Below are 16,502 nucleotides of genomic sequence, written 5' to 3' on the forward strand. Positions count from 1 at the left end.
CTTTTTTAGAAAAAGACAAAACAATCCCAAGCACAGACAGAACACACGCCCATTCATAATTACCAGCATTAACACAAATGGAATAAGTAAGTTTTTTTTGCAGTGTGTGTGGGCTTCTATGTAGGAAATCTATTTCCTGCGCGGGTGGTTTTTAAAAATTATTCTTCCATTTTTGTCTTTGTTTTAAAAAGATGCTCGCTTTAAAACTGCTCGCGAGGAATCTTTCTGAGACTGCTGCAAAGGATTCGCATCAAAGATTTCCGTGGGGAAAACACAATACGTTTGGCAACCATTTTTAAAATGTTCAATAAAGTTTGTTTAAAATAAATTAGGAGTTCCATGGAGGCCCACTTGGTAGATTGCGAACGCCCCTTTGTGGCGAGTCCCCAAGAGCCCAGGAGGAAGGGGCACAGAAACCCAAACCCCGGGAGGGACAGAGGCTGCGCCAAAGGCAAGAGAGAAGGACCTTTGGAAAGTTGTTCTTTTTTTATCAGTGGGGGGAGATGGGAAAACAAACCTTAACACCTTTTCGGTATCTCATTAAAAGCAATGTGCTTCGGGGCTCCCTCTTCTTCCCAGAAAGACACACACAAACACACGTTGCGTCACAACAGCAAGGTGACCTTCTTGCTTCATGGTCACTTGGTGGGAAACAGCACCAGAGAGAAGACAGAGAGTGACAGAATGAGACACTCACTGGCCAAGACACAGCGATGGAGCCACTTTTGGGGCGCAGGGGGGCAAGGGGGGGGGTCACGGTGTTCCAGGGAATTTTCAGCATCAGAATGAGAAAATGTGCCCAGTGTTTACCATTGTGGTTTCTTCAAGGATGGGAACTTTGTGCTCCAGGAATGCTCCATTCATTCTGATGGTGCAGCTGGAGGTATTAAGAGGAAGGAAGGGGGAAAGCGGAGCCTCTGCAAATCAAAAGGGGAGGGATGCCTGCCCTTTGCAGAGAGCCCTGCGCCCTAGACCAGCCTTGGCCAACCCGGTGTCCTTCAGAGCCTGGGAGGCTCCAGCTCTGGGGCCAGAACAAGCCTCTGATGCTGCGGCTGATGGGAGCTGCAGTCCAGGGGGGCCCAGACAGAACAGGCAAAGCTCATCTGGGCAGGATCCTACCCATCCTGACCTTGAGGATGTCCCAGCCAGGACCCCAACGCCTGCTGAGCTGAGAAGGGGATGCTTTGCAGGGGGCGCTATGGGCCAACACCCACGGGGCCTCCACTCTCTCTGGGGGGCATTCGCAGGCTCTGGGTGCCATAAGGCGCAGGGTGTGTGCGCGTGTGCAACGCCCCCCTTCCCCTCAAGGGGACCAGAGATACAGTGGTACCTCGGATTAAGAACTTAATTCATTCTGGAGGTCCGTTCTTAACCTGAAACTGTTCTTAACCTGAGGTCCCACTTTAGCTAATGGGGCCTCCCGCTGCCGCTGCACGATTTCTGTTCTTATCCTGAAGCAACGTTCTTAACCCAAGGTACTATTTCTGGGTTAGCGGAATCTGTAACCTGGAGTGTCTGTAACCCGAGGTACAACTGTATTCCTTCCCCCAGCCCCACATCTCCACCAGGAAGAGACCATAGGGCAGAAGGCACCTGCTCCTCCTGCATAAATGTTCCGGGGGTTTTCGTCTTCTAAGTTTAGGGGGCCAAAGTGGGGAGGGGCAGGGGGATGTTCCTGGGATTGCAAACTGTTTTGTGTTTTTCATTGGTGCAACCCACCCGGGGACCTGCTGGTGGAGAGCAGGAAAGAGATTTAAGGAGAATAATGAGAGATTATGAAGGATGTGGAGAAAGTGGGAAGAGGAAGGGAGAGACCGACACCCCCCGCCAACAAGAACCCAAGGGGGTCACCGTCCACACAGGGGGGCTTCCTTGACCCCCGAGGGAGGGGGTGGGGCCAAGGAGGAAGTGGCAGAGGGGAGCTCAAGATCACCAAGTGCATGGGGGGGGGCCCCATCACCTGGCAAGGGAGAGGGGAGACCCACAGAAGTCAAGCTAGGGAACTGAGTGCCCCCCCACCTTTTTAAGAGGGTGGGGGCAGGAAGCCAGCCTCCCTGCGCCACCGCAGAGGCGGGGAGGGGGGGGTCACCAAAGATCCACCGGCCGAGGTTGGCGCTCAACTCCAACAGCACACGAACCCCACAGCCACCGGGGCCTGGGGAGTGGATAGCACCATGTTGAAAGCCCCCCTGCCGGGGAGGGTGAGGAGGCCCCCCTCCCTCTGAGGTTCAAGCCGAGAGGGAAGGAGGCTCAGCACCGTTACAGAGAGGAAGGGGAGGAACACGCCCAGGCTGCGGTCAGATGGAAGCGATGTAATGGACACACTTGCCTCCTTCCCCTCCCCTGCCCCCCGTCAGTTCCTTCACTCTGCCGGCCCTCCTCTCCCTCTGCCCCATGGACCCCTCAACATCCTCCTCCAAACAGCTCGGGGGGCAGGGAGGGGAGTGTCGGCTTCCCCCAGCGACTCCGGGTTCCAAGGCTTGGTGGCGACTGGAGTTGGGGATCAGTCCTGAGGAGAGGTGGCCAGTTGCCTCTCCCACTCGTCCTCCACCACCTTGTACAGTTCCATGGTGGCCCGGGCGTCTTCCACTGAGGAGTGGCCTTTGTTCCCCACCTGGGGGGGGGGGGTAAGGAAAGAAGGAAGGAAGGAGGAAGATGAGGGCAGGGGTCACGTCTCTCTGACCCCTCACAAAGCGAGAGGACACCCCCTCCCCCCACAAAGCCATCTTCAAATACCTCAAGGGCTGCCCCATGGAAGACAGAGGGCAGGACCCAAACCGAGGGATTCAAGTTACAGAAAAAGAGTTTCTGTGGGTAAGAGCCTCCTGGGAAGGGGGTGGTCTCAAAGCAGGGGCTGGGTGGCCCCCTGGTCAGGGATGCTTGCATTACAGGGGGTTGGGCTAGATGACCCCTGTGGGTTCCTTCCAACTCTACAATTCTAGGATACTGGGAAAAGGTGCCCCGATAAAGAGAGAGGTGCACAGCAGCTTGGCTCTGGAGTCACTCAAGGGAACTTCTGCTCTTTGGGGACAAGATAAAATGGTCCCTTTTATACTGCAGAATAGGGACGCAGGTGGTGCTGTGGGTTAAACTACTGAGCGTCTTGGGCTTGCCGGTCAGAAGGTTGGCAGTTTGAATCCCTGCAACAGGGTGAGCTCCCATTGTTCGGTCCCTGCTCCTGCCAACCTAGCAGTTCAAGAGCACATCAAAGTGCAAGTAGATAAATAGGTACCACTCTGGCGGGAAGGTAAACGGCATTTCCGTGCGCTGCTCTGGTTCGCCAGAAGCGGCTTAGTCCTGCTGGCCACATGATCCGGAAGCTGTACGCCGGCTCCCTCGGCCAGTAAAGCGAGATGAGCGCCGCAACCCCAGAGTCGTCCGCAACTGGACCTAATGGTCAGGGGTCCCTTTACCTTTATACTGCAGCTCACTATAAATTTATAGAATTGCATTGTTTCAAAGGATTTGCTCTGGTTGCCTGCTTTATTTATACGCTACTGTGTTTTGAGCTTACAGCAACTGCAGTATTTGCTGTTCTTTTCTGCTGCTACTGTGAGCTGCTCAGAGTTCAATATTAAATCAAATGCCGGATCTCCTCCAAGGCCAGGGGACTCTGCTCCTCAGTGGCCCTCCAGCTGCTGCCAGACTCCGTCTCCCACCAGCCCTGGTACCACCACGGCCCAATGGGCAGGGGTGATGGGAACTGTAGTGTGGCAGCCGCCTGGAGGGAGCCACAGGGGCTACTCCTGCTCCTGCTGTGTCGGGGGGGAGGGGCGGGTCTAAAAACTGCACAGACAGATGTCACAAACAGATTTGGAAAAGCTCCTCCTGGTCATTGTCCGCAACCTTTTTCTCTCCAGGCTCAAGGAAACAATGGTGTGAGCTTTTTGATGCATATGAACTGACCTGGACCCTGCAATTGTCATCTGAGGCCCTTCTTTGAGAGCCTCCTCAATGTCTGGAGGGTGGCAACACAACAGCAGGGCCTTTTCTGTGGTATCTCCCATTTCATGGTATGCTCTCCCCAGGGAGGCTCACTTGGCACCTTCATTATATACAGTACTGTATCTTTAAGTGCCTGGTTAAAGCTTTCCTTTTTAACCAGGCCTTTTTCCTCTGTCTGGCCTTTTAGGGTGGGTGGGTTGTTTTAAAATCTGTTTTAATGAGGTGTTTTTTGTAATGGGTCTATGTGGGTTTTTGCTTGTTTACTTGGTTGCACGCTGCTTTGAATTTCCTTTAAAAAAAATGAACAGGGTGGTGATACAATGACTACTGCAATGAACACAAGATAATATCACCAAGGCAACTATCTGTAAACAAACTCTAAACGTCCATCCATAAAAATGGCAAAAGTAGTTTCCCCCCACAACAGGTTGTATCTTGAGCAACTGCAAACACAGTAACAAAATCATGGAGCTTTGTAGTAAATAATGTACCGTACAAGAGAAGAGAGTACGGAAACAACTTAAAGCAGGGTTGTATCTTTCCCTATCTGCATGTTTCCATCAGGAAAGAGGACGATGACCTTCAGTTTGTTAAACTTCCTCCAACAAGTGAACCACTTTCAAGTCAACTCTTTATTTACCGCATTTGCTATTATTTATGATAAAACCTATTTGGGAAAGAAACTACTTTTGCCATTTTTATGGACGTTTATGGTTTGTTTGCTGATAGTTGGTGATATTATCTTGTGTCAACTGAATTGCCTTCGGCAAGAAAAATCAAGCAATGCATTTAATAAATAATAACAACAACTACAGCCAGCCAAGAGGAGGGACTCTTGAAAAGGAAGTCTGCCAAGACACTGTCATTGGGCCTTTCTCCAAAGAGCTGGCTGCCAGCCAGTGTAGGCAACACTGAGCCAGATGGGGGGGGGGAGAGCAGACGGACAAGGCAGGGGGCGTTACCTGGATGTCCCTGTGGAGGAGCTGCTTGGTGAGGCGCTTCAGGGAGGCCTGCTCGTTCTCCGGGAAGCCGGCCTTGCGGTTGAGCAGAGGGTTCTTCGAGGTGTCCCTGGTCAGCGACTTGGGATGGAAATACTTGAGGGCTTTGAAGTCATTGTGGATGGCGTGGCCCACAACTATCTTCCCAGAGAGGACCTTGAGGATCTGAAAGGCAGGGAGGGGGAGGGATGTCATCAGTCAGCGCTCAATAGCTCAAGACTCAACCTGTAGCCCAGGCTTCCTCAAACTCGGCCCTCCAGATGTTTTGAGACTACAATTCCCATCATCCCTGACCACTGGTCCTGCTAGCTGGGGTCATGGGAGTTGTAGGTCAAAAACTTCTGGAGGGAAGAGTTTGAGGAAGCCTGCTGTAGCCAGTCAAGCACAGCAGGATGCAGACCCACAAAGACATCGTAGCTGCAGTCTGACCCACTTCACCCATAAAGGTAAAGGGACCCCTGACCATTAGGTCCAGTCGTGACCAACTCTGGGGTTGCGGCACTCATCTCACTTTATTGGCCGAAGGAGCTGGTGGCCAGCATGACTTAAGCCGCTTCTGGCGAACCAGAGCAGCGCACGGAAACGCCGTTTACCTTCCCGCCGGAGTGGTACCTATTTATCTACTTGCACTTTGATGTGCTTTCTAACTGCTAGGTTGGCAGGAGCAGGGACCGAGCAACGGGAGCTCACCCTGTCAAACCGCCAACCTTCTGATCGGCAAGTCCTAGGCTCAGTGGTTTAACCCACAGTGCCACCCGCGTCCCTTACCTCACCCATAAGAGGATATAAAAGAAGAGCCCTGCAACAGGATGAGGCCAAAGGGCTCCTTCCTTATTCCAGCATCCTGTTGTCACTGTGGCCAAATACCCCATAGAACCTAGGAATCCAGATAGACTGCCTCTGGACCTTGAGGTTCCATAAGAAGAGAGTAAGAGCTGCTAGGCCAAATGCCTCAACCAGATGCCAGAATAAAAATACAGACTGCCTTGGTTTTAATGAAAACATGGAAAACCTTGTGTGGGGCAGGGGGATCCCTAAAGGCTCCCCCTGAGAGGCTGCCAGATCTCCCCCCTCACTCACCTCCTTCTGGGCCACCTTGAAGGGGACGGCGTTCTTCATGTGGTGCCTCTGAATGCCACTCCAGCGCGTCCGGTAGTTGGTGATGGGGCTGAGGGGCCGCACGTACTTGTCGTACATCACATCGCCGTGGTAGCTGACCACGCTGCAGCGCGCCAAGTCACTGACGCGCCCGCCGGGGCCCGTGCCCACCATCTCACAGTCAATGGCCACCACCTTGCTGGGCTTGGGTGGCAGCAGCACCGGCGACAGCCCACTCTCAAACTCGCTCAGCAGGGCCACCCTCCGGATCTCGCCCGCAGCCCCGTTGGCCTGCGCCCCGTTGTGCCTCGCAGAGGAACCACCCCCCACAGTGCTCCCTGCTTTGCTCGAGGCTGTGGCACCCCCAGAGGCATTGCCTCCCTGGGACCCAGAGTCCTTAGCCCCGCGGGCAGCCTTCTCCTTGGGGAATGTCTTGGTCCTGCGGGCCGAGCTGTCCTCCCGCAGAGGCTTCCTGTCCTGCCCGGCGGACGCCCCCTTTTTGTCCACTTTCGGCCTCTTTCTGTCCCGCTCACAGTCTGCCCCACCGTGCTTCTGAGAGGCATCCCGCCGCGGCAGTGGGGCTTGCCCGGGGAGCTGCTTCTGCTTCAGGAAGCCTTTCCGCTCCAGGAACTGCCGGCACTTGATGAACCGCTGGTGCTTCTGGTTCCCCTCAGAGGCCTTCTTGGGCTGCGCAGGGAGGGACGTGTCCAGGTTGAGAAGGAGATCCGACATGGTGCCCTCCTCCATGGACGAACCGGGACCACGAGGAGGAGAGGCCAGCAAGCGGGCACTGCTCTAGAGAGGCCGCGAGGGGCGCGATGCTGGACATGTCCACATGCTAACAAGGCTGGGGAGAGAGATGGGGAGGGACAGGGTGAATTTCCAGCATTCGGGGGGAGGATTCACAAAGTTCTAAGCCACGCTGACTTATGTTCAGGATGTTTGCTCCGGAGGTTACTGGAAACCAAACTGCAGAGCTACTCAGGGGTTAACTCAGTCCAGAGCCACGAGGACCAGAATCTTTCCATAAAAAGTTGAATTCTTTTAATATTTAATTGTTTTTTAATGACCCCCAATGTTTTCAGCTGTTCTCATTTTATCTGCTCGGTGGGCAGAGCCCCTGCTTCAGATGCAGAATATCTGAGGTTCAATCCTAGGTGTCACCTCCAGGTAGGGCTGGGAAAAAGGACTCCTGTCTGAAACCCTGGAGAGCCCCTGCTGCCCGTCAGCGCAGAAGAATAAGCAGCTGCTCTGGCTTGATACAAGGCAGCCTCCCTGGTTCCTGTTCCTGTGAAGGTGGCCTCCATCACCCACCCACCCACCCACCCACCCAGGAAGCGTAATGCCACCCTGTGCCAGCCTCCCCCTGCCTGGCGCCCACTGTGAAGGCTCCTCCTCCTGCAACTGCAAGATCCTGAGCGGCCAGGCAGCAACTGGAGACCAAACGTATTCCCCAACCCACTGGGCAAGGCTTCCCTGCTCACTCTTGGGGTGCTATGAAGGGAGAAGGGGTGCGGCCCCGCTGCTGGAGATGGTACTTGATGACCTTTGGGGGTCCCTTCCGGGTCCCAGGGCAGAGACCCTCCCCTCCCAGCCTCCCCGGGGGCGGCCTGGCCAAGGGGGGCGCTGCTGTGGGAGCAAAGAGACGCCCTCCTCCCCCCCCACCTACCCGGCTCAGCCCCACTGCCCCCGGGATTGGCCTGGCGGGGCTGGAGAGGGGGGTTTGTGACATGGGCTGAGCTCACCAGGCTCCTCGGCAGGGAGGGGGAAGGAAGGGCAGCCCCGCCCCGCCCTCGGGGCCACGGGAGAGGGGGAAGGGGCCCCCAAAGGGCATCCAGCGCAACCCGCCGCCCGGCCGCCCCGCCCCGCCCCGGCTTCCCAGCCTCCCTCCTCTAAGGCCGGCAGGTCCGACGGCGCGGGCAGAAGCGGGACTCCCGTCCCCGGGGAAATGCCCCGCCCGCCTCGCCCGCCTCACCTGCCGCCGGGGCTCCGCCGCCGCCGCCGCTCACCCGGAACCGGAAAGGCCGCCAGGGGGCGGGGCAGTCCCACTTCCGGTCCCGCGCCACGCGCCTTTCTTTCCTCCCTCTCCGTCTCTCCTCCTCTCGCGAGACTTCCCCTCTCTCCCGGGGCGCTTCTCCCGGCGGGGCGAGAAGGAAGGCGGAACGGGGCCAAGGTGCTGGCAAAGCAAAGCGCGCATGCGCCCCCTCGCGGGCCTAGCCTGTCGCTTGGATACTGAATCCCCATTGGTCGGCTGCTCGCCCCGCCCAACCCCGCGGGCGGCCGACTGGAGTTGCTATGACGACGCGCCCACAAACCCGCCTCCTGCGCGTCGGGTCGCCCCATTGGACCGCGAGGGGGAGGCCGGCCGGCGCTGCACGTGGCGGGGTCGCCGCGGTGGGCTTTTGACTACAGTTCCCATCATGCCTGGCCGCTGGTCCTGCTAGCGAGGGATGATGGGAGTTGTAGTCCAACAGCAGCTGGCGGGCCAAGTTTAGAATCATAGAATCATAGCATCATAGAGTTGGAAGAGACCCCAAGGGCCATCGAGTCCAACCCCCTGCCAAGCAGGAAACACCATCAGAGCACTCCTGACATATGGTTGTCAAGCCTCTGCTTAAAGACCTCCAAAGAAGGAGACTCCACCACACTCCTTGGCAGCAAATTCCACTGTCAAACAGCTCTTACTGTCAGGAAGTTCTTCCTAATGTTTAGGTGGAATCTTCCTTCTTGTAGTTTGGATCCATTGCTCAGTGTCTGCTTCTCTGGAGCAGCAGAAAACAACCTTTCTCCCTCCTCTATGTGACATCCTTTTATATATTTGAACATGGCTATCATATCACCCCTTAACCTCCTCTTCTCCAGGCTAAACATGCCCAGCTCCCTTAGCCGTTCCTCATAAGGCATCATTTGGGAAAGGCGGTCCTGGAATTTCCGCTTCTTGCTGCCAAATGTTGTCGGTCTTCAAGGTTTCAAAAACATCGTTGTAAAAGACAAAGGACAGTCGCTATTCATGGAGGCGCATCGTTAAACTGGGGAACTCCCTGCCACGAGAGTCTGGATGGCTTTAAAAGAGGACAGATTCGTGGAGGGCGAGGGCGCTGTGGATGGTGTTGGGGGGGGGGGGAATTAAATGCCATTATAAATGCACAGGCATATGTGTGGTCACACCATCAAGAAGGCTGATCGCCGAAGAATGGATGCTTTTGAATTCTGGTGCTGGAGGAGACTCTGGAGAGTCCCATGGACTGCAAGAAGATCCAACCTCTCCATTCTGAAGGAAATCAGCCCTGAGTGCTCCCTGGAAGGCCAGATCCTGAAGCTGAGGCTCCAATACTTTGGCCACCTCATGAGAAGAGAAGACTCCCTGGAAAAGACCCTGATGTTGGGAAAGATGGAGGGCACAAGAAGAAGGGGACGACAGAGGACGAGATGGTGGGACAGTGTTCTGGAAGCTACCAGCATGAGGTTGACCCAACTGCGGGAGGCAGTGGAAGACGGGAGGGCCTGGTGTGCTCTGGTCCAGGGGGTCACGAAGAGGCGGACACCACTAAACGACAACACACACACATACGTGTCCACAAACACCAAATCTCTTTCATTGTAACTACAGGTAATGCAATAGGATTCCTTCTGCACATGGCCTTTGCAACACAGCTCAGTTACATGCTAACAAATATCTACAATATTTTAATCACTTTTAATCTAAGACAAATTTCTCAAAGTCTCAGATTCAGTAGATGAGGAGGTACATATTAATTTCAGAAAAATAAGGCATCTCTCCTTCATCATCATCAAGCATTTCTCCTCGCCAGAGTGGCTGGGAAAACCCAGTCAGAGGTACAAATAAAAGCAGCAGCATCATCTGACTTATTGGATGTATTGAAGCAGAGCTTGAATGTCTGCCAGGGATTCTTCAGTTGTGATTCCTGGCTTGCAGCTGGCAGGGCTCCCTTCCCACTCTACAATTCTATTATTCCCAAATTGGGAAGGGTCCCTTTTTGGGGATCCATGTTCTCTATTACATACTGGATATGATTTGTTGCACAATGTGCCATTTAGCCACGAGGTGGCAGCCTGTGCCCATCAATACTGCATTTACAACCTGCTGACGACTGGTGCAAAGTGAAAACACTTGAGAGCGCAAGACCCCTGTTACTTGACCTGGTCAGAGACCCCCCACCCCAGTTCAGCATCTTCTTCTCACAGAGGCCAAGCAAAGCCCCCTCTGTCGGAGGAGATGTCTCATCCAAGCCCAGATTTTAAAAATGTAGGGAGATGAGAAGAGCGACCTTGAAGTTTGCTGGCTGCTGGGAGAGCAAACTGAGCAGGAGCCCCCTCGTCTTACTCAATAGGGTGACGCAGATCGTTTTCCTTTCTAAATTATAGTCCCCATGAAAAGTCACCAATGTTTGAGTGCAAATTGCTCCTAATAGGCACATGTACAATTTTGCCTAATAGACACATTTTTTGCAAAGCAATTCCCCCGAAGGCAATATATTCTTTTGTATGTTATTTTCACTAATGTGGATGAATTTTAAATCCACAATTTGCACTAATCTGTTTATTAATATAGACATTGCTTGCCTGGAGAACTATGCTTCAAAATTTGGGGAAGTGCAAATTCTTTCAAATTACAAGAAAGGCGATTCCATCTAAACATTAGGAATAATAATAATAATAATAATTTTATTATTTATACCCCACCCATCTGGGAATTTTCTGACACTAAAAGCTGTTTGACAGTGGAACAGACTACATCAGAAGGTGGTGGACATTTTAAGGCATAAGTCAGACGGCCATCTGCCAGGCATTCTGAGCTGTGGTTCCTGCATTGCAGAGGGTTGGACTAGATGACCCTTGGTGTCCCTTCTGACTCTATGATTCAGTGCATTTTCAGTTCCCATATTGTTTGGGAAAGTGCAGATTAGGCAGGTTCATCTTCCAGTGCAAAAGGGATCAATTTTCTTCCTCCGCCCTTGCATTTTATAGATGAACTGCAATCAATCCTTTCTGTTCCACACGCTCTGAGCGAGGCCGACCTGTTGCCGCTCCCTCGATGGGCAAAGAGCCAGAAAGGTCAGGACTTCATCTGTGTGAACCGGTCAAGATCTAAGCTCTGCTGTGATGAATTCTTCCAGCCACCCCCCGGGGGCCTGCGCAGCGGCCGTCAGTCTTCCTGGCACTTGGCATTTTTGCCGTTTCAGAGACTTTTTGAGGGCCCCTGCGGGCCCAGGAATATTGAGGCAACAATTCACACTCAACACTAAACAAGACATCAGCAAAAATTGGGAAAGTCTGAAAAGGGAGCCTCAGTGGGATAAATGCGTGGGCCACAGAAGAACCAAGCGGGAGGAGGTTTGATTCTGTTCCATGACGGCAAACTTAAGAACATGTGAATTGTTAGAATTTCTGCTCCGTGATTGCAGTCATGGGATTGTTGTCAATCCCATGACGGTGTATGTTTTGACTCCACAGAGTGGGAAGTGACGGAGACAGGATGTTTTGTGTTCATGTGTTCTGTGAAGTGGGACTATTGTCCTTTGTTCTTTCTCTTTGCTGTCTGATGCTAGAGAGAGAGGGAGCCATGTTGCAGTACTCTGTGTGTGTTTATATGCAAATAAAGTAGATTAGCCAAAATGCTCAGTTGCTGAGGTCTGTTACGTGAAATGCACAAACTCTGCGGATCCCTAAGTGTGCCGGGGGGCAGTGATGTTTGGGCTGAAGAAAGCTTTTGAAGCTCCCGAATGATCGACCAGGAGGGAGAGAACATGCCAGTCGGGCATGTGTCTCTGCCAGGGTCCTACTCAAGTATAGGCTGAACTCTTGACATCAGAAGAGCCCTGCAGGGTTAGACAAATAGCCCATCTAGTCCAGCTTCCAGTTTTCATAGTGGACCCTCAAATGCACCAAAAGGGAAACCCACAAGCAGAAACTCAGGGCATGAGCCCCTCCCCTCCTGCGGTTTCCAGCAACTGGTATTATTCAGAAGCATCACTGCCTCATAGCTATCATCGCAAGCATCCGTCAGTGACCCTTTCCTCCTCCATGAATTTGTCCCATCCTCCTTTAAATCCACCCAGGTTGCTGGCCATCGCTGCCTCCTGTGGCAGGGAGTTCCACAGAACTCTGCTCTGTGTGAATAAATCCTTTCTCTCTCCACCTGCTAGAGGTAGCCTGGCGGCCTTCATTAACTTCCCTTTCCTCCTTCCCAGCCTCAAGGGCTGCCAGCTACAATGCCTCCTGGAGAGCTGATTTCAAGACTCCAGGCGGCTGGCCCAGGAGAGCTCCCCCTGCCTTGCACAGAGCGGATCTGGGCCCAGTAACTGCAAAGAGGGCAAGAGTAGCTGCAGCCGGAGCTGAGGACAAGTGGAGCCAAAGAATTCCAGTTTCATCTGCATTCTCCTCCCGGCTAAGTTCCAAAAGGGGAAACCCTGAGACAGCCACGCCACCCCCTGGACTTCGCCCCCCCCCCAGCGAAATATTTGAGGGGGCTGGGAATGGATGGGCATTGCCATTCGAATGGTGTGTGCGCACCGTGTCATGTGATCGATTGTGTTCCGCAGGGCTTGCCTCCCTCCTCCAATATTTTATTCAAGCAGATGGGCGCTGGCTGAGGTTGGGGGGCAGCTAAGAACCTAAGGAGAGCCTGGCTGCTGGATCAGGCCAAGAGGGGGCCAACTAGCCCAGCAGCCTGCTCCCTCCTGATGCCTGGGCCTAAAGAGAAACCCAGGAGGAGGACCTGAGCCCAAGAGCCCTGTCTCCTCCTGGGGCCATTCAGAAGCATTCTCAAATCTTATTTTAAAGCCAGCCAAGTTGGTTGGAGGTTGCAAGGCTTCTGAATCCCTGGAAACTGCAGAAGGGGAGAATTGCTCTTGCTCCTGGTCCCGCTTGCAGGTTTCACACAGGGATCTGGCTGGCCACTGTGAGGACAGGATTCAGGAAGAGGTGGCCCATTGGCCTGATCCAGTGGACTCTCCTTGTCAGTATGACCGGCCCAAGGTCACCCAGTGAGCTTCATGGCTGAGTGGAGGATTCGAACCCTGGTCTCTCCCAGGTCCCAGTCAGACACACCAGTTGCCACTGGCTGGTGGGGCCACGACACCACAGGCCCTGCAAAGCATCTGATGCGCTGAACTCGCCAAACACTCCTTGGAATGGGGGCATTCGTCTGAGGCATTTTTGTTTGCGATGGGGAGGGGATGAGCACTAAGCCTCATTCGACCGGCATTAGATCTATTACTCGGACGGTTGTGTGACTTAATCAAGCTTTAGCTTCCCGATGCCTGCATTTTACGCCTGCCCCCGCAAAGGTGACTGCGAGATTTTGCAAGAAAACCCCCACACCCACACACCCCCCACATATATATGCGTGTTATATTTTATTTTTGTTACCGATCAGCGAGGGCTCCGCTCGGAAAATAAAGCACCCACTCGCTCAAGTGAGCAGGCGATAAAAGCGCTGGCAGTGGAAAGAATGAGCGCTGTATATCAGAGGCCTCCAAGGGATGAGACTCCGCTCCAGAATGCAAAGGAGGCTCCTTGCAGGGAGAAAGCAAGCCAGGCCAGTGGGGGCTTTCCCACAGATGCGCTGGGTGTCTACATGCGGGGAGAAGAGGGTTTTGCTTTTTAAAAAGGAACAAACAAAATGAGAGGCATTCCAAAATTTGACCTTCCCACCGCCCCATGCGCCTGCCGTCATCTGTAGTGAAACAGCCCAAGGAGGTCCTTGCCACATGATTCTGGTATGGTCCTTTTCAGGTCTCGGCCACGTGAATCTGGAAAATGTGCCTCCTCCATTGTTAGGCTGCACTCACGCGGCACCTTGCTCTGGTTTCCCTGAGTGCTAACTTCCACATTATATTTGAGCGTTCATGAAAGCCACTTCTGGAAATATAGCAGAACCTAGTGCAAGTTCGTGTAATTTGCTTCCAGGAAGAAGGGGAAAAAATACGTGCTTGCAAATAACAGGGAAACGAGAGCTAAACTTGCTCTAGATTCTGCTGGATTTCCAGAAGCAGCTTCAACATTGAGAGGAAGCTCAGATACAATGTGGAAATTCACAGGAGAAGGTCAGGAAGTTGAGATAAACTGCCGTGTGAACCGAGCCTGAACTTCCCCACTTCAGTCCAAGCCCTGGAGAAGCCATGCATGCCAACAGCTTACAGCAGGCATCCCCAAACTCGGCCCTCCAGATTTTTGGGACTACAATTCCCATCATCCCTGACCACTGGTCCTGTTAGCTAGGGATGATGGGAGTTGTAGTCCCAAAACATCTGGAGGGCCGAGTTTGGGGATGCCTGGCTTACAGCAAGGGTGAAGGATGTTTTTCGGTTTGGAGCTGAGATCCACCCCCAACCTTCCAGGAGCTGCATGGCAGAGATGGGCGGGGCAGAGGCAAAAGTGGGTGGAGCAACGAATGCATATTTTACGTCAAAGTGCAAGTAGATAAATAGGTACCACTCCGGCGAGAAGGTAAACAGCGTTTTTGTGGGCTGCTCTGGTTTGCCAGAAGCGGCTTAGTCCTGCTGGCCACATGACCCGGAAGCTGTACGCCGGCTCCCTCGGCCAATAATGTGAGATGAGCGCCGCAACCCCAGAGTTTGCCATGACCGGACCTAATGGTCAGGGGTCCTTTTACCTTTACCTTTAGGCCAATCCCCGGCCCCACAGCAGTGTGTCTTCCAAGCAGGCCACCAGGGGGTGATATCAGAGCCAAAGCATTCAACGCAGCTGGGAAGGAGGGCTGGCGAGGGGCGTGGCTGAGGACGGTTCAAAGGGCCGGATAGAGAGGGCTGGAGGGCCACATGCGACCCTTCCCCACTCCTGAGTTTACAGCTTAAGGAACACAATTCTTCCTTTTCCTCTCCTTGCAGGTAGAAGGAGGCAAGATGCAGATTTATGCAAATGCTGTTGGACTCACTCGCCTCTTTGTCGCCTGTTTCTTTCTCAAAGTGCAGGGACCCCCCAGCTGAGCAGCGATTTCTCTCTTTCTTCCTCCCTCTGTAATTACAGATCATCTCCTCTCCCCGGCACGCATAATTATGACACTAGGGATGGAGAGCACAAAAAAATAAAAATCACCCTTGAGGTGGGAGGGTGAGAGAGCGGGAGCGAGAAGCGAGGTTTAATCTGTGTTGTTTGCTAAGTAGATTTTACTCCTCCCATAAAAATGATGTGATGCAGGAATGCAGATGTTTATGGCCCCTCTCGCTTCAGCAGAAAATGTACCGTTGCAGGTTTTCTTTCTTCCCAAAAAATGAGGGGAGAGAAGTCTGGAGAGATCACCGGAGGAATCTTCTGGCACGCGATGTGCGGGGTTCGGCAGGGCTTGGAGAGACGCTGTCCTTACCTACAATTGTCTTCGCGGTGAAACAAATAACCACCCGAAATTATTCAGCCTCCCGGTGAATCATTTCCAGAACACCTCGTCATTTATCCGAGGGCTTCTCTTCCCACCCCTCTCTCGCCCTCGCCGGCGCGTTGAGTCACAAGCTCCCGTTTTATCACAGGCTGGATAAACTCGAACTTAATATAGTCAATTTGTTTAAAGGCAATTTCTGTGGAATTGGGAGCGGCTGGTAAATGGGGTCGTATTTTGGGACTGGAGCGAGAATGATGGGGTGGTTGGAGATGCACATGCTTAGGAAGGGAATCTTTTCCCAAAAATTAAGCAACCACCGCTATGAATTCTTCTTCCGGGCTTCCTATAACGGGCATCTGCTTGGCCCCTGGGAGAACAGGAGACTGGACTAGATAGGGCCCCCTGGGCCTGATTCAGCAGTCAGGCTCTTCTGAGATTCTTATGAAAGAGGGCATCAAATTGCAGCCACTGCTCTACCCGTGATTTGTTGTTGTCGTTTAGTCGTGTCCGCCTCTTCGTGACCCCCTGGACCAGGGCACGCCAGGCCCTTCTGTCTTCCACTGCCTCCCTCATGCTGGTAGCTTCAAGAACACTGTCCCACCATCTCGTCCTCTGTCGTCCCCTTCTCCTTGGGCCCTCCATCTTTCCCAACATCAGGGTCTTTTCCAGGGAGTCTTCTCTTCTCAGGAGGTGGCCAAAGTCTTGGAGCCTCAGCTTCAGGATCTGTCCTTCCAGTGAGCACTCAGGGCTGATTTCCTTCAGAATGGAGAGGTTGGATCTTCTTGCAGTCCATGGGACTCTCAAGAGTCTCCTCCAGCACCAGAATTCAAAAGCATCCATTCTTCGGCGATCAGCCTTCTTTATGGTCCAGCTCTCACTTCCATACATCACGACTGGGAAAGCCAGAGCTTTAACTATACGGACCTTTGTCGGCAAGGTGAGGTCTCTGCTTTTTAAGATGCTGTCTAGGTTTGTCATTGCTTTTCTCCCAAGAAGCAGGCGTCTTTTAATTTCGTGGCTGCTGTCACCATCTGCAGTGATCATGGAGCCCAAGAAAGTAAAATCTCTCACTGCCTCCATTTCTTCCCGTGAAATCACTA

At 53.2% G+C, this 16,502-nt stretch overlaps 1 protein-coding gene across 4 annotated transcripts; it reads right to left on the reverse strand.

Moving 5' to 3' along the window:
• Positions 1-2,297: 2,297 nt before the first annotated feature.
• ISG20L2 (interferon stimulated exonuclease gene 20 like 2) lies at positions 2,298-8,252 on the reverse strand. Of its 4 annotated transcripts, none has more exons than XM_080986093.1 (4): positions 8,017-8,252; positions 6,024-6,888; positions 4,908-5,108; positions 2,298-2,614 (listed from the first exon to the last, which is right to left on the reverse strand). In XM_080986093.1, exons 2-4 carry the CDS (start codon positions 6,786-6,788, stop codon positions 2,504-2,506), a joined length of 1,077 nt encoding a protein of 358 aa, XP_080842219.1. In that variant the 5' UTR covers positions 6,789-6,888; positions 8,017-8,252; the 3' UTR covers positions 2,298-2,503. The 4 variants fall into 4 exon arrangements, with proteins under 4 accessions (XP_080842219.1, XP_080842222.1, XP_080842221.1 ...); XM_080986096.1 differs by lacking the exon at positions 8,017-8,252 and adding an exon at positions 7,711-7,808; XM_080986095.1 differs by lacking the exon at positions 8,017-8,252 and adding an exon at positions 7,588-7,689.
• Positions 8,253-16,502: the final 8,250 nt, after the last annotated feature.

This window comes from Podarcis pityusensis, assembly GCF_964106645.2.
Source record: "Podarcis pityusensis genome assembly, chromosome: 16".
Lineage (NCBI taxonomy): Eukaryota > Metazoa > Chordata > Lepidosauria > Squamata > Lacertidae > Podarcis > Podarcis pityusensis.

Bases quoted from the DNA above. Each gene is read 5' to 3' on its own strand.
- ISG20L2 (XM_080986093.1), bottom strand. From the start codon at position 6,788: ATGGAGGAGGGCACCATGTCGGATCTCCTTCTCAACCTGGACACGTCC. The intron at 5,109-6,023 runs GTGAGTGAGGGG...CCTGCCTTTCAG, and splicing joins TCAAGGTGGCCCAGAAGGAG to ATCCTCAAGGTCCTCTCTGG. The intron at 2,615-4,907 runs GTAACGCCCCCT...CCCCCCCCCCAG, and splicing joins TCCTCCACAGGGACATCCAG to GTGGGGAACAAAGGCCACTC.